Source organism: Nannobrachium achirus, assembly GCF_963921795.1.
Source record: "Nannobrachium achirus genome assembly, chromosome: 22".
NCBI classification, from domain to species: domain Eukaryota; kingdom Metazoa; phylum Chordata; class Actinopteri; order Myctophiformes; family Myctophidae; genus Nannobrachium; species Nannobrachium achirus.
In genome coordinates this window covers 28,230,487-28,253,122 of record NC_137829.1, presented here as the reverse complement: position 1 = coordinate 28,253,122, position 22,636 = coordinate 28,230,487, and the positions used below count along the sequence as shown (strand labels likewise).

At 41.6% G+C, this 22,636-nt stretch overlaps 1 protein-coding gene across 1 annotated transcript; it reads left to right on the top strand.

Moving 5' to 3' along the window:
• Positions 1–1,661: 1,661 nt before the first annotated feature.
• Positions 1,662–12,490, top strand: LOC308307541 (protocadherin 8; the record flags this gene model as incomplete). The annotated part of the gene is made up of 5 exons (XM_080752807.1): positions 1,662–4,016; positions 4,153–4,223; positions 4,485–4,624; positions 4,777–5,039; positions 12,482–12,490. The coding sequence occupies 5 exons, from the start codon at positions 1,662–1,664 to the stop codon at positions 12,488–12,490; spliced, it is 2,838 nt and encodes a 945-aa protein (XP_080608933.1).
• Between the last annotated feature and the right edge of the window lie 10,146 nt (positions 12,491–22,636).

Sequence of the window (22,636 nt, the reverse complement as noted above, 5' to 3'; positions counted from 1 at the left end):
TAAAATATTTTATCTTTACTGTGCATGCTGCGGGGGTGGGGTCAGGGGTCCTTTAGAACAGCCTGTAATTGGGTGTACAAGAAAAGCATGGTTTGCTCTCTCAGACCTTTAATTACAATTCAATTTAGCTTTCAAGTTATGTGGCTCATAAGAGGGTTTTATTTTTATGTCGGAAAGGGTGGGATGTTATTCAGCGTTGATGACAGTTCAGATCATGGCCCCTATAGCTAAAAAGACATACGCAAATGCTTTGTTTTTATAATGGATTATGCTCCATTTGTATGTAAATTATCTCCTCACGTCACACCTAACATCAAACAGCATATCTCACTGTAGCCCACATCAGAAGGAAAGGCTCCATTTTGCTCCAGACTGAGGAAGTTATATATATTTGTCTCCACCAGCCGAAGGCTGAGGGAGAGTATGTTTTCCCCTCCGTCCGTCCGTCCGTCCGTGCGTCCGTGCGTCCGTGCGTCCGTGCGTGCGTCCTCGCAGTTTGTGAACAGCTAATCTCAGTCGCCGTTGGCCCGATCGCTGCCAAACTGAGCACACACACTCCCTGGATGCCAATCTAGAACCTCTGCCCCACATTTTTCAAATCAGCCTCATGGTGGCGCTATAACAGGCCGATTTGTGTGGCCTGGTTGTTACCAGCTAATCTCCGGCGCCGTTGGCCCGATCGCTCTCAAACTGAGCACACACACTCCCTGGATGCTAATTCAGAACCTCTGCCCCACATTTTTTAAATCAGCCTCATGGTGGCGCTATAACAGGCCGATTTGTGTGGCCTGGTGGAGACCTGTGCTCGGAAGAGCACTGCTTCTAGTTATATATGTTTTTATTTTAGTGAAGACACTGGAGAGCCTAGCTGGGGTGAACAGCCTATGTTCAAATGAGAGCAATATTGGGCTATTTAATGTGAAATGATATAGGCTATGATAAGTACATCATATATTTTATATTATAAGCATCACACGGAATAGCCTTTCTGGGATCTTATTTCTGAGGATGATTTCAGAGTGACTGTCAAATGGCATCCACCATGCATTATTCCTAATACTGATAAAGTCTAGCAAAGCTGTGTGCACTAATATGAATACTCTAGGCTACTGCACTCAACTTGCAGGAAACATGCTTTTCATTATGATGACTGCTGTATTACTTCCTAAATCATTTAACTCTGTTTGGTTATTGTGACTGTGAGAGACAAACTAATCAACTTCCCTGCCTTTGAAAAGGTAATGCCCGAGGTAGCCTACCTCTGAAGTGAGACAGGGCCCATTGAAATGTAAATGTTAACTTTAGATCCATTCATTAATGAATTGCCAGTCTGCCGGCTGGGTAATAGTATTACCATTGTGATTAATGGTCTTCAGTAAAGTTTATCTTAAGCCATTTGCACTCTAGTCACGGCACGGGCGTGGGCAATTTGCTAGAGAACCAAACGTGCCCCGTTTGGTAGACCACTGGATGGCCATTGGTCGAGGGGGCAACTTATTTGCATAGACCAGGGCTTTATAGGTCACCAGCAAAGTCAGTAAACCAAACCAGTTGTGAGTGACTCCTCGACCTCACACAACAGAAGTATAGGCCTGCAGTGCTTTGGGCTGCAGCATTGATGAGGATTTCTTTCTTTTTGCACCAGTAACCAACCATTCAACATGGGATTTTGTCAGAATAATAGAGGAGTTTGGCAGTGTGCGGTAACCGTTCTGTTCTTATGCACGGTTCGGTGTACGACCACGAGGTATTTCACTTACGAAGAGGATGCGCCCGGGACAGAGATTGGAAACTTGTCTCAAGACCTAAAGATTGATCCGGCCGACGACCCTGGAACCTCCTTTCGCTTCATGCAAGTTACAAACGCGTCTGTGGTGGTGATGAGGGAGAACGACGGACTTCTGAGCGTCGGGGAAACCATCGACCGAGAGCAGCTCTGCCCCCGCTCGCCGCGCTGCTTCATTACCTTTGACATCGTGGCCTTCTCCAGAGAAAAGTTCCAGCTCATCCACGTCGAGATCGAGGTCAGGGACATCAACGACAACTCGCCTGTGTTCCCTCGCAACGAGACCCACCTGCAGATCCTGGAGAACGTCCCGCTCGGCTCCAGGTTCCTGCTGGACGCCGCTCTCGACCAGGACGTGGGCGACAACTACATCCAGAACTACACGCTGTCTCCCAACAGTCATTTCACCATTGAAGTGCGCACCCGAGAGGACGGCGTGAAATCTGCAGAACTCGTGCTCGTTAAGGAGCTGGACAGAGAGGTGAAGGATTCATACACGGTCCAGGTGACGGCCACTGACGGCGGAGAGCCACCAAAGTCCGGCTCACTGAACGTGCACATAACGGTGCTGGACTTCAACGACAACAGCCCGACGTTCGAGCACGGCCCGCTGAAAGTGGAGCTCTACGAGGACTCCCCGGTGGGCCACCGCGTCCTCAGGGTGCGCGCCTCCGACCCGGACAGCGGCGCCAACGGCGAGGTGGTGTACGCGTTCGTCGACGGGCCGTCCTCCACCTTCAGCATCGACCCCGACACGGGCGACGTGTCCCTGAGGGCACCGGTCGACTTCGAGCAGAGGAGGTCCTACGAGCTGAACATCCAGGCCTCGGACCGCGGCGCCAGCTCCCTGCCGTCCACCTGCCGGGTGGTGGTGGACGTGGTGGACGTCAACGACAACGCGCCCGAGATCAACATCAAGCCGATGACCTCCAGCAGCGACGGCGTCGCCTACATCACCGAGGCCGCGGCCAAGGAGAGCTTCGTGGCGCTGATCAGCACCTCGGACAGAGACTCCGGCCCCAACGGCTACGTGCGCAGCAGCCTCCACGGCCACGGCCACTTCAGGCTCCAGCAGGCCTACGGCGACACGTTCATGATCGTCACCACCGCCGCCCTGGACCGGGAGAGGATCCCCGAGTACAACCTCACGGTGGTGGCGGAGGACCACGGCAGCCCGCCCTACAAGACCATCCGACAGTACACGATTCGCGTGACGGACGAGAACGACAACGCGCCTTTCTTCAGCAAGCCGGTCTATGAAGTTTCGGTTCTGGAAAACAACATTCCCGGCTCGTATGTGACCACCGTCATCGCACGTGATCCTGACATGGGCAAGAACGCCAAAGTGTCCTACACAGTCTTGGACTCAGAAGTACCCGGAGGGGGTTCAATGTCAACTTATGTCACTATAGATCCACTTTCAGGGTCATTGTACACCTTGAGATCTTTTGATTATGAGGCTGTTCAGGAGATTGAATTTACCATCCAGGCGGAAGACAAAGGCTCCCCTCCTCAATCAAGCACATCAACAATCAAAATCAAAGTTGTTGATCAAAATGACAACTATCCACGTTTCACTTTCCCCATCCTGCTAAATGACTCTTTCGATGTCCCCCTGCCTCACAATGCACCAGTGGGGTATCTGGCGCTTTGTGTCAAGGCTGAGGATGAGGATGAAGGCATGAATGGAGAGCTCTCCTACAGAATCGTACAAGGTGACCCAAAGCTTTTTTCCATGAATAAGGACACCGGAGAGATTGCCTTGCAACAAAGGCTGACAGCCGAAATTGGAGACGTGTTAGAAATGAAAATTGCAGTGAGTGACAATGGCAGGTCCCCTCTCTCTACAAGTGCAACTATTAGGTTTGTCGTTTCAGACATGCAGCCCTCTGCAGACCAAGTTGTTATTGTGTTACGGCCAAGTGGCGAAGAAGGCTTCAGCCTGGATGGCTCACTAATAGTCATTATTATGCTCAGTGGGGGATGTGCATTGTTGCTGATTGCAATAGTGATTGTTGCCGTCACGTGCGCACTCAACCGAGGAGAGCAAAGCCACGACTCTAAGGACGAGGAGGTGTCACATGGACTCTTCGACAGGAGGTCGGTTTCTACTCAGGGCTCGACGGAGCCAAACCTGTACAGTGGCCACGGGGGTTTCTACGAGAGAGCTTCTTCCTCCTTCGATGACTCATGCCTGTACGAGGAGAAGAGCGAGGACTCGGAGACAAAGGTGCGTACACTGCTGCAAGATTCAGAATTTATTTAAATAAATATGGCTTGTGATGTTTTTTCAAGTGCTTGCCTTTCTACAGTACCAAAGAAATGGAAAATAACCCCCTGTTGCCATTTTTGTCTGTTTCCCTCAGATGTTCCTGCCCTCCAAGCAATTCCGGCCTACATCAGTGTGGCAAGGTGACAAATACTGCTTGCAAGTGAGGTAAGAACACCGGCAAAATATAATTTCTTGTCTCTTTGGTGGTGGGAGGAGATTTATTCACAGTCTCTGCCCTCTGTTCTGCATGGAGGGTACTTGACATGCACTAGGCACACATACAGTATAATTGTGGTTGTCCTCTGGTGTGTGGTGGGGGGGAGGGGGGGGACAGGCCTCATAAGTGGAGGGGAAAAAAACAGGAAACATCAATAATCAACCTAGAGTGGTGCAGTGGTTGATAATATGTGTTGATTGTGTTCACAGTGGCATCGGGAACAACACTGACCAGTCGAGCGTGAAGGACAGCGGCAAAGGGGACAGTGACTTCAATGACAGTGACTCTGACATCAGCGGTGGTGATGGAGGCAAGAGGAACTTCAGTACCTTCCAGCCCGGGCCAAAAAGTAAGTTCATCAGATTGTATTATTAATTATTTTAATATACTATAACTGTACATGATGAACTGTTTAAACCGTTAAGATTATGGAAACAAATCAGTTTCTTTGAAATACCGTTTCTTGCTATTTATAGCTAACTGTCTTTATCTCTGTTTCAGATTCATCCATTGCTGCCAGCACCCTTTCTGAGGACTCGCACAGCACTTACTGTGTGATACCGAGCCAAAGCTTCAAGGCCCCCGGAGACAATGCATACACAATAGGCTTTTCCTCAGTGCCGGTCTACAACAATCCCCATGCATATCCCCATGCTTGGAAACTCTGCAGTTATGGCACACATCTTCCCAAATCTAGGAGCACAATGCAGACCTCCTCTAGGACGGGCACCCTCCCGTCCTACTTCTCCCATCAACAGCGAGAGGTTGGCATTGGAGCGAGTGTAACAAGCAAGCAGAACGCAAACATTGTGACAGTGGCAACTGAGTTTGAAATTGCAACCATTTTTTAATTTGCAGTATCGTGGTTCTTGATAAGATAATACAGATGTCAACGCAAATATGTAAATATTGGTTGTAAATAATTGGCTGTTGCCGCATGGTCAGCAAGTGTACAGTTTTTCTTGAAGTGAATTGTATATATCATCACTTATTTAATTCTTTTTTAAAATGTCTTATTATTTTAGTGCCAGAATCACTCATGTAAATCTCCAATGTTAATATATGAAAATAATGAAATTGTCTGAAAGAAAAATGACCAAAAGATGAGTGAAGACATAATTTTATGTACTGTAAGTTGTTGTTTTTTTACGCCCAATTAAATCGAACTAAATGTATTCCTTGTGTTTCTTGTGACATTCATTTCCACCTTAGGAACTTAAGTTATACAGCAAGTCAGTGTAAGTTAGTTCCATCAATATTTGTAAATGGGAACAAGTCTCTTCATTATCTAGAAACAAGATAATCGATGCTCCAGTAAGTGATGTCAACTAGTCAGGAACACTACTAATTCATACAGATTGTTTGTTTTGCCTATAAATTAGAAAGCAGTAACAGGTTCTGCACTTTAACTAGTGTGCACCCTTGCAACATCAACCTATGGATACAACTGAGTCCAACTTCAACAGTAGTTATGCATCTTCTCCCCCTAATAATGAAAACAATTTCAAACTGGCATCCCTATTTTTGCTACATAATTATAATGATATATTATTATTTTTAATAGTGGAAAAATAACAGATCAACAAGGTTACAATGCGTTGGCACACATTGTGATCTTGTAGATCAGCTATTTTGGCACAACACCGCTGTACAACACATTTTATGATGAAGTTTGTGTTTACCTGTTGAAACCACTCCAAGCTAGTCTGTGGTTATAAAATGTACAAAGGCTGGAATAGTGCTATTCTGTAAACAGTCAGTTATATGCTTTGACATGAACAAGATGCTTGCTTGAATGCATTGTCCTTATCACATTTCATCATGGTACCAGTTCAATTCAAGCATGAATAGATGGCGCTGCTGTCATAGATGGAGCTGTGTCTGCCCCTGGGCGATGTATTGATGTTGTAAAAGTATATATATATACCACACACACACACACACACACACACACACACACACACACTCTCACACACACACACACACACACACACACACACACACACACACACACACACACACACACACACACACAAACACAAACACAAACACACACACACACTATATTCTTTTTATCAAATCAACTCATGTTTGGCTGTATTTCAGACTCAATAACTGTTGATTTTGTGGATGCTGCTCAAGTCTTCGCTATGTTTAGGGCGAACTTCAAACATGCCAAATGAGGAAAGAATGTACTATGCACTAAAAATTTATAGCAGCTAGCTAAGGTTCATACCCCAAGGACACAACTGTTTCCACTGCTGTCAAGAAACATCAGCCGTGATAGCTGAAGTTGGTATGAGGTTTATAATCGAATTCATGAATGGATGTCTTTTCTATTTAGTTGCAGGGAAAAGGGTCTGTGTAGTAATACCTACAGTACTGTAAATATTGGCCTCTGGTTGAAGTGAGGAGCACTTGGAAAGAGTCGGTTAGATGTCTATTGAGGAGAACACCTAAGCATCTGTTGCAACTTACTACAGCACAATGCACCATCTTGAATAGAGGACAATTTACTCTGCCCATATCCTCTGATTATCCTCTTAGAATATCTCGTCCTTGTCATTTACAACAGAACTACTGCAGACAAATTGTACAGTCAGAAATTCTAGACATGGCAGTGTTGTACAAATTCAAGAGTGTGCCGAACAACGGGACAGCATTAAGAAGGAAGGTCATACTTTTGCTCCTGGAAATGTGCCATGACAGATATCCAATTGAACATAGAGGGGAAAATGCATTTATCAATCAATACAATGTTGCTTCTTTCATCATAGCTTTATATTTTCCTTGTAGGTCAAACAGCTACTCGTTGACCCGATAACTTATGCCACAAGGTATATATTCATTTTCAGAGTTTGTTAGATGATGTTTTTTAGAAAACCATATTCTAGGTCAATATGTTCATTCGTGAGCAAATGTCCAAAATGGTCTTCCTTTTAATGACTTAGCAACAGCTCCCCCCATTACATATTCGAATTCCCATTTTAGCTGATTTCACTCGTGCTATCTCCCTAGGCGATGGAAAATGAGGTGTTATAAAGTCAGCGCTCTGTTGTCGACAAAAGTAAGACCAGAGAAAGTCATTTAAATCCTCAGCACCTGATGGGTTTGTTTGACAGATGGGTAATATTGTGGTAATGTTTGTGTTCTAATCGCCTCTTGTTGTCGTTATAAATCCACAGAATATGGAGGCATTCTGCACTAAATTATGTCACGTAGTTCTTCCCCACCATCCCACAATGAAATGCAACCGCTACTATATGTCTTCTTCCCTGGTGGTAAAGTTGGCATTTTTGAATGTTTTTGTATTGCAGGGCTGTGTTGAAAAATGGCATTGACATCACACCAGGAAGCCAATATCATTACACTGTAAAATCCTGAGAGTTAAATGAACTCTGAGAGTGTACACATGTCAACCAAATTGACCCTCACGTGTCCAGGAGGTTCCATGTGTACACGCTCAGAGTTAAACTAACACTCAGGATTTGACTGTGTATGTACCATTTCCACTGTGTCAGATAAGGCTTCATAAAGTGTCTGACCTTATTAGAGCTGACTGACATAGAAATTGTTATGGTTTTGGCCCCTCACTGGAAGCATGATAATGACTTTACTTGTCCATCCCATCCTTATTATGACTCAATTTTTACTCTATTTACTATTAAATGGTTATGTGCATCATCTTAAATGTGCATTAACGTCTGATGCTTTGATCTGTAGCATAAGAATATTTGTACACAAATGCAGTGTTAATTTTGTTGACTAAGACTAAAAGAATAAAAGACTAAGATTTGGATATTTAGTCGACTAAGACTGGGCTAAGACTAAACTATTTCATAAGACTAAGACTGACTAAGACTAAATGGTGGTGAAAAGACTAAATCTTTGCTGTCAAAAATGCATTAAGACTAAGATTAAAGGACTAAAAAACTAAGATTTTGTCGACTAAGACTAGACTAAGACTAAACTATTTCAGAAGACTAAGACTTTGCTGCCAAAACTAATACCGCACTCATGCTTGAGTGCACTATTTATACTTTAATAATTTATGCAAAAAAAAACAGATCTACACGTTCATATCGTGCCGCAGACGTGATGTGTCGTGTGAGCTTCTAGATCCACTTTTTTTGGAGTGTGACACCATCGTACGACAAAGTATGAATCAGCAGATGAAGGCAAATGCAGCACATTTTAGTCATGATAGGCCTATGATGTTATCAGCGGCGGGTTGTCATTCTTAAGTAATTAATATTCAGACCAGGTTCTACACCGCTGTCCCAAGCCTGTTTGTACTTCGACGTATTTGATCACCTCCTCCTCATCATATAATATTTCTATATTCTGAGGCTTTTGGGGTGCATTCAATTACCGATAAGCTTTGACAGGCTGCTGCTCTATATTGCTGTGCACTCTCTGAAAGCCAGTGGGGACTTTTAGGAATGTGGAGAGAATGTGGATTTTAAGGAGAACGGAGGCCCAATCTTCAGAGACTGACTTATCAAAGAATCAGAAGTTACCATTTTTGTCACACGCAAATTAGGTATTTCACCAACGTTTGAAAGCAGCATTGATATTCTTGCCTTCACTCTCCATGGCTTAAATTGTTTTAATTAGATAAATCAATAGCTCAGGGTTGTCGGTGTGTGTGTCAAAATAAGCCATTATGCCCCAAAGTTTCTCGATTAAACCAAAGTCTGGCGCGGGCCACAGCTGCAAAGCTATCCACTGCAGTGGCCACTGGCTCATTTAACTTTCCAGTGTATGATTACAGAGTAGACCAATGGTTCTCAGACTTCTTTTTACACCAGGACCCTATTTTATGGGGGAACCTTTTTGGCGACCCCATAGTTGATTTATGGTGCAATTTCAAAGTTGAAATAAAGCATATGTAAAGAATCACTCCTAGTGTGAAGTGAGTGGTGCTATTTATGAGTTAATTTTATTAAGCGCCCCGCGAAGCTTGGCCAATGTGACCCTGGGCTTACACCAAATTCCACTCGCTGTCGGGTGAAAACCTTGTATGTCCAATACCGTTCGTTTTGCATATATCATTTTAAAAATGATTCAAACTAGTGAAAACAGACAGACGATCTACAAGCACTTGGAGGTACAAGGTTTCTGCCCAAGAGTGACGATATGCTACATTGGTAGACTTGAATAGGAATAGTTAAAATGCAATTACATTTGCTGTGATTCCTGTGTCTTATCAATGTAGTTTAAAAGCTACGGAAACGTGTTTCTGTGTACATTTGTAAATGGAAGCATACACTAGTATGTAGTCAATGTGCAACCCCACCTTCACCTTCCTGCGACCCCAAGTGGGTCTCGACCCCAAGTGGTATAAATCAGTATAAATAGAACACTGCAACTCCACTGTCTTTGTCGTCCTACATAGTGATTTATCAGCCTGAAAACAGGTGTATGTTTTTAATCTTATTTGAATAGTCTGAGACTCTGAGCTTTTTTGCAGGGTACTCTGTGTACAGCACATGTATGAATGACATGATATTGTTTATGAACAGTGGAAATGCATTTTGAGATCATATGGTTGAGGAGAAAGCTATTGTTATAGATTCTGATGGGGCAGGGGACCAGTTTTTCTGGGTCATCCCCTGTTGATACTGTAGTTCTAGCTCATGTTAATCAATCTGTCACTGTGTTGATCGATCAATTGACAAGTTGTGAATGACTCATCAATGAGATCCACTTTCTTTCAGTGGCATTAGTTTATTTTTGTATATAATTATATATATATATATATATATATATATATACTATCAGTGATTTGTACAGATTATGTCAAATAAAAAAATTAACAAATTCAGGGTGTCCGGTGGCCTACTGGTCAAGGCGCATACCACATAGGCAGGGTTTCCGCGGCGTCGCCGGTTCGATTCCCGATCCGGACGTCCTTTGCCGCATGTCACTCCCCATCTCTCTCTCTCGCCGTTTCCTGTCAGTCTGCTGTGGTATCAGTAAAGGCATAAAAGCCCCCAAAAATGCATAATAAAAAAATAATAATAATACAAAATGAAACAAATCCTAGATTTTTCCATAAACAGATTTTGTTGTGGGATTATTATCCATGTTGAGATCATTTTTTCAATACTATATTATGCGGGGTGTTCAATTACCCCACTTCCCCAGTGCACCAAGCAGCTGTGCCTCCTGCCCACACACAGATATAATGCATTGTATTGTATCTGCAAAGGACAGTGGGTTCAACAACATCAGCTCTGCAATTTCTGGCACGGGATGTGATATTTTTGTGAAAAAAGGGTTTACACAAAATGACAAATTAATATTGCCGTCACATTTATCTCTTTACTAAAAAGTCGTTGTTTGTTTTTTATGTTTTATTTATGTAAAGGGAAATACCCTACATGCTGTAACCTTGCCAGATGAACATAGATTTGCACAATAGGCTCTCATGGATTTTTATTTGCTGCTTGAGAAAACATTACTGCCTGAATCATCAATCGAAATGGAGTCAGTGCCAGCACGGTGCATTATTCACACAGTGTCTGTCGATTCTCAATTAATTCACATACCACTAGGGGGAAACATTATGCTATGAAACCTCCAAAATTATCAGGATAACAAACATTCATTAAAGTGGAGTGGTGGTGAGGAACTGATCATGTATAAACCTATTGCATAGACAATAACAAACGACCATGTTGTTTAGTCCAGCAGATCCTCCAAAGAGTTTGAAATAGTTTTGTTTGTTTTTTTCTTGTTGTTGGTGTGCTAAAGGCACGCAGAGTGCAGTGTTGTCACAAGTCCTCCCAGCCTCATGGCACATTTCACCTTTTTTACGGTGTACTGCTGAGTAAGTATTTTAGGAGGCTGTGAGCAGCAAGAATTCAGTGATATCAAGAACTGTTGCAGAAATGCGGCACTACCTTTCACATTCCTGCTGCCATTTCTGATGTCATCATTGTACAGTCGATGCTTGCATTGACAAGTTAACCCAACGACTATGCCACTCTTCAGAAAAAGATAATTTTACAAAATGTGGTCAATGGATGAGATATTTGAGGCCAGGATGGTCTGTCTGGAGCTTTGATAAGGATGCAATGCAGGCAATATGATGCAGTAGTAGTACGTAAACAAAAGTAAGAAATATACTTTGAAAAGCATTTTAACTTTGCTTCAATTTTAAGGTCCACTATTGCATGTCAGGGTCTGCTCCTGATAAGCACAAGGAAAATGTAAGCAAAACCATAGACCCTTGTCCTATACATGTGAAAATACTATTAATGTAAATGTATTAGATTAGTAGGCCTATTTAATATCCGGTAAACAATAATGAATGAATCACTATTCACTGCCATGGTGATGAATGGTGATGACAGAATGGAACGGAAGTTACTCTTCCATTCACACTATTGTAGCCCATTCTGTTGAAGGTTGAAGGTCTATTTCTCTCCTTATCTACATCACAGATACTCTCGCATGAACATAATGTACATATTCATATCGTTGTGGAAATGGAACTCACATAGAACAACCCAACAGGAAAGAGATGACATGCCTTATATGAGGGGTATAACATCAGCACCCCAGGGGTGTCTGTCACATTTGGGTTTCTCATAAGGAATCAGGATATGAGCTTGTGTGGGATATTGTGTGAAGGATATGGCACACACCTGTGGTGCCACATTACATAATTAAAAATTAAACAACTAGTGCTAGAATATTAATGTGCATGCAAACACATTGACTGTTTACTATTTTCTCACCTCTGTAATAGATTGGCCGACCTCATAGAAGCAAGACTGAACCCAACCCTGAACCGTGCACTTGTTCTGGATATAGCTTTCTCGGTGTGTAACCTCGCTCTCTGTATTTCCACGGTACATGCCACTGCCTGCGATTCTGCGTCCGTACACTATGTCACCTCTTAGATAGAGCTCTGGTCCTCGGATGATGATGATAAATCTATGCCAGTTGTTCACCAGTTGATTGTGCATACTGCTGAGCAGGGAGAGTGTCTCATTATGTCAGAGTAGGCCTTCATGGAGACAGCTACCAAGGGAAACACAGTCGAGATGCTATTCTGTTCTATTCTACATGGCGGAGGAAATTAGAAAGAGAAAGAGGAATAGAGAGACAGGGAGAGAGAAAGTACTATAATATGTTCCATCAATCAGTCTAAATGACTTGCGTGTGTAATTAGCTAACATGTTTTGTTTCTCAGGTTCCCTGAAGTTATTAGTGGTTCACAGTTAGCCTTGGAAGTAATTGGAGTGCCTCGGAGACAACACTTGATGTTCCTCTATCTGTACGGGACTGACAGTTTATTTTTCTCTGTGGGTGACTTCCCTCCTCTTTCATGTTGCTGCAGTTTTTGTGAATTAGCTTCCTGTCACTTTACAGTAGAGCCTCATACTAATTGGCGGTGAGACGCATGCGTTATTCAAACCCCACTAGGCGGCAGGGTGTCTTCCTTGTAGATGAGAACTATGACAACATCGCTGAAGATGTTAGAAAGTAATAAATTGGTGTTGCTGTGGTAATATTGTTACAGAAATTACAAAACACATGCATCCTTGAAAATGGCATTACCTCGTTAAGAAGTATAAACAACAGCGAGGCCCCTTGCATCCATCCCTTCCTCAAACCGGTGCCTTGGCATCTTAATTTGATGCTTCATCTGTAATTAGACATGCACTGCATTCAGCACTGACTTACTTTCAGCGAGGAGAAAACATTTGCGTCATGCTCTCATAACAGCCTCCATTTGACAAGTAGTGCGAGCTGGGTTTGATAAAGGGTTCTACTTGGGGTGCCTGTGAAGTACAGTATAGACAAGTTGGACAGTATTTTATTGAAAATGTAATTTGGCTGTCATGTTGTCCCATCCTTGTATTGCTTGCATGCAAGCACATTATTGTCAGAATGCTGGGCCAGTTTGTCATCTGAAGAGACTGAACTTGTTGTCGAATGCATGGTGACAAGCTGGATAGGCACTTATAGCAGGGTTTCGCAAAGTGGGTGCTGCTGTGGCACCCTAGGGTGCTGTGACGCCAGTCCAGGGGAGCCGAAGAATAATTTGATATTTTGAATTCATCAATATCACTTCAGTTAAACCCTCTATGCTTAGTAAAACAGACCTGATTTGCACTGTACTTCATGAACTCTTATAACATCTACCAACTCTCTTCACCAAAAATAGCTGATCTACAAGCTCACAACGTATCGCGGTGTGACACGTTGTGAGCTTGTAGATCGGCTATTTTTGGTGAACCTTCCCCCCAGAATAGGGATGCTGAGGGTGGTGCTTAAACGTCAAGTATAAAGTTATTTTCAGTCAGTTCTGATGGAAACAGATATGTCACTGTGACATAGGGCTACTGTATCTTAGGGATATTTGCATATTTACGTAGTGTAATGAGATATAAGAGTCTTAAAATAATGAGTAATTCAGGGGTGCCGTGGATGAGGAAAAAAGTATAAAAAAAGCGTTTGGCATATAGAATGAAAGGAATGATGTCGAAAAAAGTATGGCGTCTCAATTTTTGAACTTGTGAAAAGACAAACATCCCTAAACAAAGAGCAATCTGGTTGATGAACATCTTGGGATGTTTGCATAGCCTTCACTTTGCTCGAGTTTAGTTCCATTTCAATTTTGCATAGAGAATTATGCGAGGTCCCTGTTAATTTACGGTAGTCCCTTGCCACACACAGTGTGTCGTTTAGAGGTATCTGCCCAAGAAGTTAATTTAGAATGATGATTGATCCATCGCATACTAAATGACTCTCAGGGTCCACTTTGTGATCGGTGTGAGTACAGACAGAATAAAGAAACGCCACCAGCGCTTTACCATCAGTGCTCTTGTTACTATAATCACTGTTTTCAGCTCATTACTGCAAGCAGTGTATGTGCAATAGCCGTGACCTTACAATAATCCCTACATGTGATGTAGGGAAAATAGTGCTGCAATTACAAATGTTCTATTAAATTTACAGAAAAAAATACGCCCCGTTGGTTCCACAATTACTTTCAATTTGGAAACGAAGACTTCAAACGGGTTTTTTCTCCTGATTCGGATCTGGTACTTAAAATATACAACATGGGTTTGCAGCTCTGCCTCTCGCTGTCAACTCCACAGTACAATCCTCGGGTTTTCTTTTTATTTACTGGGGGGGAGGGGTGTGTGTGTGGGGGGGGGGGGGGGGGGGGGGTTCACAGGCTGGGTCATATTAGAGATGTTTTCTCCTCCTGTCAGTGGATAAGTTGTAAATTTCAGCTCCCGGGAAATGAGAGATATAATGACATGCAGAGTACAGACACCAAAGTAATGTCACCTTGAGTGAGCATTCCTCTTGACTGGACTGGCAGGTGGTATCAGAGGATAAACTCCACTCTGACCTTGTGTTCACTCATCACAACAAAAACACAAGATGAGGACGGCACCGGCACAACCATCCATCACGTACATCTCATGTGTTATTGGTCCACCGTCAGCCAATATCACCAGACACAGTTGCAGATAACCGCTATTCATTCTTTCTTTTTTCCCCCCAGTGCGACGCATCAAGGGGTTGGCTAAGATTTTTAACAGTCTTATTAATGCATAAAAGCTAAATATAACTTCATTCACATTCAACCCATTCGGAGCTGTGATTGATTCCCCATCATCACCAAAGTTATTTTCATGGCCAGCACTGGAACATCAAACACCATGACCTCCATTATTTCCCCTTTGAAATTGCATTCACTTTATTCTCCTCTCAGGCTCTCCAATACCTTGAATCATTTCTCCTGGGAGATAGTTTTTTTTCCTTCTCTAACCTGCTGCTTCTGCACCAGTCCAGAGAGTACTGTATCCACCAATTCTCTCATGCTCTGTATGTGGGACACTTGAGCTAAGAGTGAGACGAGGCATCTGGCACAACCTTCCTGAGACTGTGGATCAGTGTGCTAGTTTCTGATCAGTGATGTACAGACAGAGGCCCAGAAATAAAGTGGCACACACATGTTATATTTATGTTTATAACACATGGGCCTTTTTGGAGAGGAAAAATAACCCCGCTTTTCAGTGCAGAACATGGCATTGCAAGCACCTATGTTCACCTCCAACATGAACATGCATTTAAAAAGGTATTTGGCTTTGTGTTGTGTGATGTGTGACACATTGACAGTGATTGGGTACATTGTTATTTCCTCACCAGAATAAACAGCCAACAACAATATTTGTTGTTCTCTGATTTGAAATGATTGTGGCCACACCAACATCATGCTTATTTGTTAATGGTGTTAAATGATGTTGGTATAGAATCTAGACATATTTTGTTGCTTAGCTGTGCCCAAGAATGCAGATAGTTTGTTTAATTGTTTGTTTGTTTGGCTGATTGGTTGATTGATTTATTGATGGACTGACTGACTGTTTAATTCATTAATATTCAATCTTCCAATAATTAGAAACCAATAGTCAGTTTGTTCCCATGTTAAGGCATGAAATACATACCAAGAAGACAGAGTACAGTAAAGGCTACAAATTAGATTGTTGAGTATTAATGATAAAGCTTAACTGGCTGCCTTGGCTATAAAGTCATTAATAATGAGAGGGTCATACATATTATTATAGAGAGCTTCTCAACTGGAGCAAACTACTTCACTAGTTTACAATTCAAATTCAAATGTCATAGCTGCAAATAAAAACCTACTAGCTTAATAGAAACCGTACATCCAATTGTGGACATAATTAGATTGTATACATGACATTTAAATTGGTGTAAAGTTTGAGTACTTCTGAACATATTTGTCTGTGCTATTTGTAACTGACATTATAGTGTGTAGCGGCTTGTGTTATTTACTGCACAAATCAGGACTTAGTATAGTTAATAACCAAGACTATAATCTGCTGTGTGATGAAGAGATAAAGTGAATCGTTGCACCACTGGCAATAAATTGAAGACTGACTTTGTGGTTTGGAGTTTTAACACCCATATGAGGTTTAGCCCAGCATCACTGTATCCAGTCACCTTCTCTTCATTTTAGCCATAACCGTAGCATCAATTTGTATTGATGACATAACAAAATGATGCTCTTTGGGAGGGAGCTGACCAGATTCAACCAGAGACTATAGTAATACCGGGTGCATCTCTCCATTCCGACATGTCTCCTTTCTGACAGACACTAACCCTATCTCTTACTCTAACCCTAACCTTAACCTCTATGGAAGTGTTGCCACTCCGACAATAAGAAGTCACTGTCGGAGTGGCGACATGTCAGAATGGAGAGAGCCCCCCAGTAATACCATTTGAGTAAAAATAATGTATCTCTTTTCTGGTTGAAGCAGTGCATTCCACTTATGTTTTATGAAGTGTTCCGATGGTAATGCAAAGGAATCATAATCGCGTCCATGGCGGCTTTAAAGGCATCGAACAGAGAGGTGTCTCCCATGGATTTATCAGGCCAAAAGCTGCTGTCAGAATTTATTCAAATAATAATGGCCACTTGGACTGTGATATAGGATGTGGCTAGACGTTTAGAGGCAGGTTTATACATTTCAATGAAACCACTCCACAAAAATAAAACTTTAGGATAGCTAAAATATTTTCAAGTTTGAGTTTTTAGAATACAATGGCAGCCTCAGGGACAGGGTTGTCTTCAACATATGCCAGAGCGAGTCAATAGAGCCCTAAAGAATGTCTTTCAAAATCCAATGCCAAAAACTCTGTTTGAGAGATGGGTTGATACACATTTTTTGTTTGAGTTGATAGGAGGAAAAATCAACTGTTTTACCTAAGACCATCCTATTCATCAGCCATATGGAGATTAAATTGGATGAGTCTCAATTATCCAATCCCCTCTGTTTGATGATGTTCAAAAGGGATCCATATTACCTTTGTGTTTTTATTCAGATAGATAGATAGATAGATAGATAGATAGATAGATAGATAGATAGATAGATACCTTTATAGATAGATAGATAGATAGATAGATAGATAAATAGATAGATAGATATATACCTTTATAGATAGATAGATAGATAGATACCTTTATTATCCCAAGGGGGAAGATCAGTTGCCCAGAGGCAGCACAGCAGTATAAGGTTATTTACAAAGTTACAGAGAAGTATGAAAAAGATAAAAGAAAAATAAGAACAGAGTACAGTAAAGAGCAAGGTACATCAAGAAAGGGAACAAATAATGTATATATACATAAAGTGTCCTTAAGCACAACTATCAATATAATACAATGCCCAAATCAAAGTGACCATAACAGTCAATGCTAGTTAGTGCAACAAGTATCTCACCATCATGTCAAACACAAGCAAAATTCTCAAAAACGACTAACACAACCTAATAGTGCAGAGTGTCCAAAGGTGAGTGCGACAAAAAACAACTAGAAAAAGAAAAGAAAAAAACAAGAAAGAGTGATGCAGCAAGACGCACTGATGAAGGTCCTTATGTGACTGAAACGATTAATAAAGTAGAGAAGTGTGTGTGTGTGTGTGTGTGTGTGTGTGTGTGTGTGTGTGTGTGTGTGTGTGTGTGTGTGTGTGTGTGTGTGTGTGTGTGTGTGTGTGTGTGTGTGTGTGTGTGTGTGTGTGTGTGTGTGTGTGTGTGTGTGTGTGTGTGTGTGTGTGTGTGTGTGGGAGTAGACTGTGCATTTTTGTGTAAATGATCCAAGACCTTTTACATTTAAATGCAAATCAATGGCTGATCTAGCAAAAACAACACATTCTACTGTCCTGTCCTATCCTCTCCTCTCCTATCCCATAAACATGGAGGGTCCTTGGGTCACCACCACAGACTATATATTGACCAGCTCTCTCCATCCCTCTCTGTGCTCGGCAGCTCTCATTGCCTCACTGAGTTTCAAGTGAGTCCATGTAACAGCAACTCTTATAACCATCCATTTCTTCTGCACCAATGGCAAAATTAACAGCTCGGTCACCAAAGTCCATCGGTTTCAAATGATGGTTATTGGAAAACTCACTTGGAGGAAGTAGTACTTGTTGACAATTTAGATGCTATGCTACTATGTTGTTGCCCGCTTGGAACGCATACCCCTCCGGTTATGCAATAACCGTTGTACCTGCCGTCAGAGTACTTAGTGCAGTGCAGTACCGATAATCATCAGTCTATGATGTCAGTACTATGCTGTCTTATCATATTATATATATTATATAACATCAGCGATCTCCATATGGGCATAAAAAGACAGACACAGATTCAGGAAAACCACTGATCCGCCTGACTTCCCAATTGGTACAACACACCTTCAGGTCCTCTTTAATGCACATGCCAAGTACACACACACACGAGCGCACACGCACACACACAAAATGTGGGAGGAAATGATTGGATGTTGGCCTTTTGGCCTATGGTGTGCACAATAAATGTGATGCTGATCAGCGGTTTGCGAGATTAGCTCCAGAAAAAGACAGACACTCAGACCCTCTTATAGATGGCCAGCCTCAGAACAAACAAACTGTAGCTTGTGTGCGTGTTCTATCTTAAAATAAAGTTCTACTCTCCATGCTATGCATAGTTAAACTTTCACTATAGGCTAATAGCCCTAATAGCCTATATAAAATCTTTATAGTTGGGTAACTCATCACAGAGATGAGCATTATCAGGGTTGCCAACCCTCCTGAATCTGGCAGTGCCAGTGAGTCTCCTGAATTTCAACCCCATCTGGGGTGCTTCTGAATTGACATTTCTCCTGAATTTCTCCTGGATTTGGTATCAAACTCCCAAAATTCACCAGAACACTGCAGGAAATTTACTATGTTAAAACAATTCCGGGGGAGGACCCATGCTACAGTACAAGTATCAAACACGCAAAATTCAACAGAACACAGGAAAATATATATGTTAAAAATGAAATCTCCTGGATTCTGACAATCCAATGTTGGAAACGCTGGCATTACACACACACACACACACACACACACACACACACACACACACACACACACACACACACACACACAGGACAGAGATACGGTAGATGCTAGTAATGTTATTTAGACAGATAATATGTCGATATTATTTTCAAATATTTGATGATTTCTTTTGGCCATAACACAATGGTAAAATTAGGCAATGTAGACAATTATGGTAAATGCTCATCAAAATGATGCTGGGTAAACATTTAGCCCAGCAATCAAAACTAAGCATCACTGTTTTGGTTCAGAGCAAGGTCGCATGTCGCCCTGAGGCGTCTTACTAGTTATGATTATTATACATTATCAAGATTAACCGCTTCGCCCGTTGTTTTATGTTGGTTGTTTGTAGACATACTGTACTTTAGGCAGCCTCTATGCTTTTTATACAGCAGGTTTGATGAGTACGTTTTATACTAATGACTTTGTAGTTCATTCTGTTCTCTGTTTTCTCAGCACTCTAATTCTTCAACCACTTTACTGTACCTTGTTGCTGGTTGACAAAGGTTCACGGGGCTTACTCCGACCTTGCACTTTTTAAGTCACTGGGGTATAAGAGCATCTGTCTAAATGCATAAATTGGAAATCGTAATTACGGTAGCCTGAGTTTTGGTCATACTAGGACACTCACTGCTTGGTCCTGACATGGAATTGTGGTACAGGGTGTCGTGGAATTCCGGATCAATCAGTAATCGATGAGGCAAATAGGAGTTGAGACAATATTCTAGGTAGTGATTTATGTACAATGTATGTACATGTATGTATGCGTTATGTACAAGATATCATGGGGAGAAGTACGATAACACTCATGTCGGTGGTACAGTAGTTCTGCCAAGAGGCACAGGCTTAGATCATAGTTATACTGTAGCTGCTTCAGGCTGAACCATAACAAGATAGGCTGTAACATAAACAATAGCTATATCAGGCCTAGTGGAGACATAGGCTCTTACAAGCTTCCAAATATCATAATGTATTATATAAGTACAACAAGTGGTTTCATATTGTATGGTAAAATATAAAGGTTAGATATAAGCAACCATAATAACAATATAATATAAGGAATAATTATTCTCCAAGGGTACTTTAATAGACAATTTTGTGGAAGTAGGCAACATACAAGTGAGTCAAATAAATACATGAAGAGTGGGAACCTGTAAAAGTCTGGACACCTCAATGTGAAGTTGTCAGTTTTTACCAAAATGTGAAAAACTAAAAGGATAAAAGTGCTTTGGAAAATGGCCTGAAATAATGTACAAGTATAAATAAAGTTGCAATTGTTGAAATATGTTCAAATCATGTACACTTTACCTTATTTCAGACAACTTTCCAAAGCATTCATATATTCTTATTGTTTCTTACATTTTTGAAAGAATTGCCAATTTAACATGCCCAGACTTCTCCGGTTACCAGTCAAGGATAAGTAGCCTTTAGCAGAAATGTGCCTATGAAAAGAAAAGAAGAAGTTTTATTTTGATTATGTATGCATGTTTCTAGACGTATACCAGAGAATATATAATGTAAACATAGGCCATGAACCCTCTTATCTTTATCTCTCTATCATGCCGAAGCAAATTAGAAAAGCTTTATTAATATGATTGATGGAAAATTAAAACAAATCGTGGTACTTGTTGAAGGATAGTTCTGTAACCTTAGACCTCTCTTGTTGTCAATACATAAACATTTACAGACCGGATTTGGAGATATTGAATGGTGCACCTCGGATAATAATTTTTAAATGGATATATAATGAAGTCTTGGTTCTTGGTGGGTTTGCTTTGACAACTTGGAACATTGGAGATGTGAGGTTTGCCTTGGGACGTGAACTTCCAATTTCAATTTGAACATTAGCAAATGATGATAAAAAGGTAGGCATATTCCAATCTTGAACTGCCTTCTAAACATGCCTTTGGAAAGCTAATACATATATATAGATGTATGCAGATAAGCCGCATGAAAGTATCTGGTCCTGCTGTGAAACAGACCTATTCCTCTATCTTGGACTTTCTATGTGGTTTAGTCACGTGATTTTCACCCTAAAGATTGTAGTGAATTGCTTGAGGTGGTGCTACACCCGGGAATGAGCTCAAATGCTGAATGATAAGCAGTTCAATCTCACCTCTAATCATGCTTGTGCAGAGGTGGCTGAATCACATAAGAGACATACAGTACGGTGCCAAGATATTGTACTTATGCTCAAACAAGCATAGCTACTGTTTATCACTTCAACCCCAGTGAAATTACAGAGGGTATATGTATAATACTGTACACAGCAACATTATAATGTGTTCTCGACTGAAAATCAATTCATCACGAAGCAACTGATGCATTCACGTCTTCTTGCTGCCTGTGATAGAGAGCTGTGTGGTTCATTATAGAGCAAGGCATAATTATCTAATTAAAGAATGCCATGATACTGGAACCTATAGCCCACAAAATGCGTGATACCAGGCCCACTGTGAATGAATTCTGGGGTATTATGAACTGCTCTCTCATCCCGGGGAGTTCAGATCGTATGGAATAGTATTGAGAGTGACAATGCAAACACTATTGTCAATAGCAGTCCTTTTCCTGAGGTTTTAACCGACTTGAATGATAATTAGAGTTTCCCTTTGTTGCCCTTATCGGGTACCTGCAGAAATAGCCAATTTATGCAGGCCGAACCCTGGCCAGGCAAAGTTGATGCTCCCCAGAGGAGGAAGGCAGCCATGTTTCAGACAATGGAAATGAACTCAGGGACAACTCAAGGTTGATTTAGATCCAGGGCAACATGAAATTAAAATGAAGAGCCCGAGCTGCACTGATCTCGCCCCAATGTGTTGATACAGCTCCTTCTGAAGAACACAGCTATGCATGCGCTTCTGCATACCTATATCACCATGGGAGACAAGCGTCACTCAGATCTGGTCATGTGAGAATAAAAAATGCAAATGTCATGTTGTTGAACTGCTGAGTGGACTAAATGTCAATCCATCTTTTCAATATAAGATATGAGATTCACGGGAAGGCAGGTGTGATAGCATACTGATCATATATATGTGGAGGAGGAACACCATGCCAACAGTGATATTTGAGCTCTGCAATAAGCAAACCATGACAGACAGCTGTTATCATGTCCTTTTGGTGAAGTTATCCTTAAACACTCCGCGCCTGCAATTATTTATCTTGAGATTTAATCCACTTAAGTATGTGATTATGACAGCCAATAATGAAAGCACAAGGGAGAATTGTTTTCCACATTTCCAAAACACTGTGCTTATTAAAATCCACTTATAATCAAACTAGTGGATAGTATTTTGTGTCATGCTCCTAATTTTGGCTTGCCAAGTCTCAGCAAAACTGACCACTTCAGTTGTCACTAAAAATGACCATTTCCATTTGCCAAGCACCTGCTGATCCCACTATACTATTCTGCACTCTCTGTTTTATTGATCTATTCGTAATCACTGCTC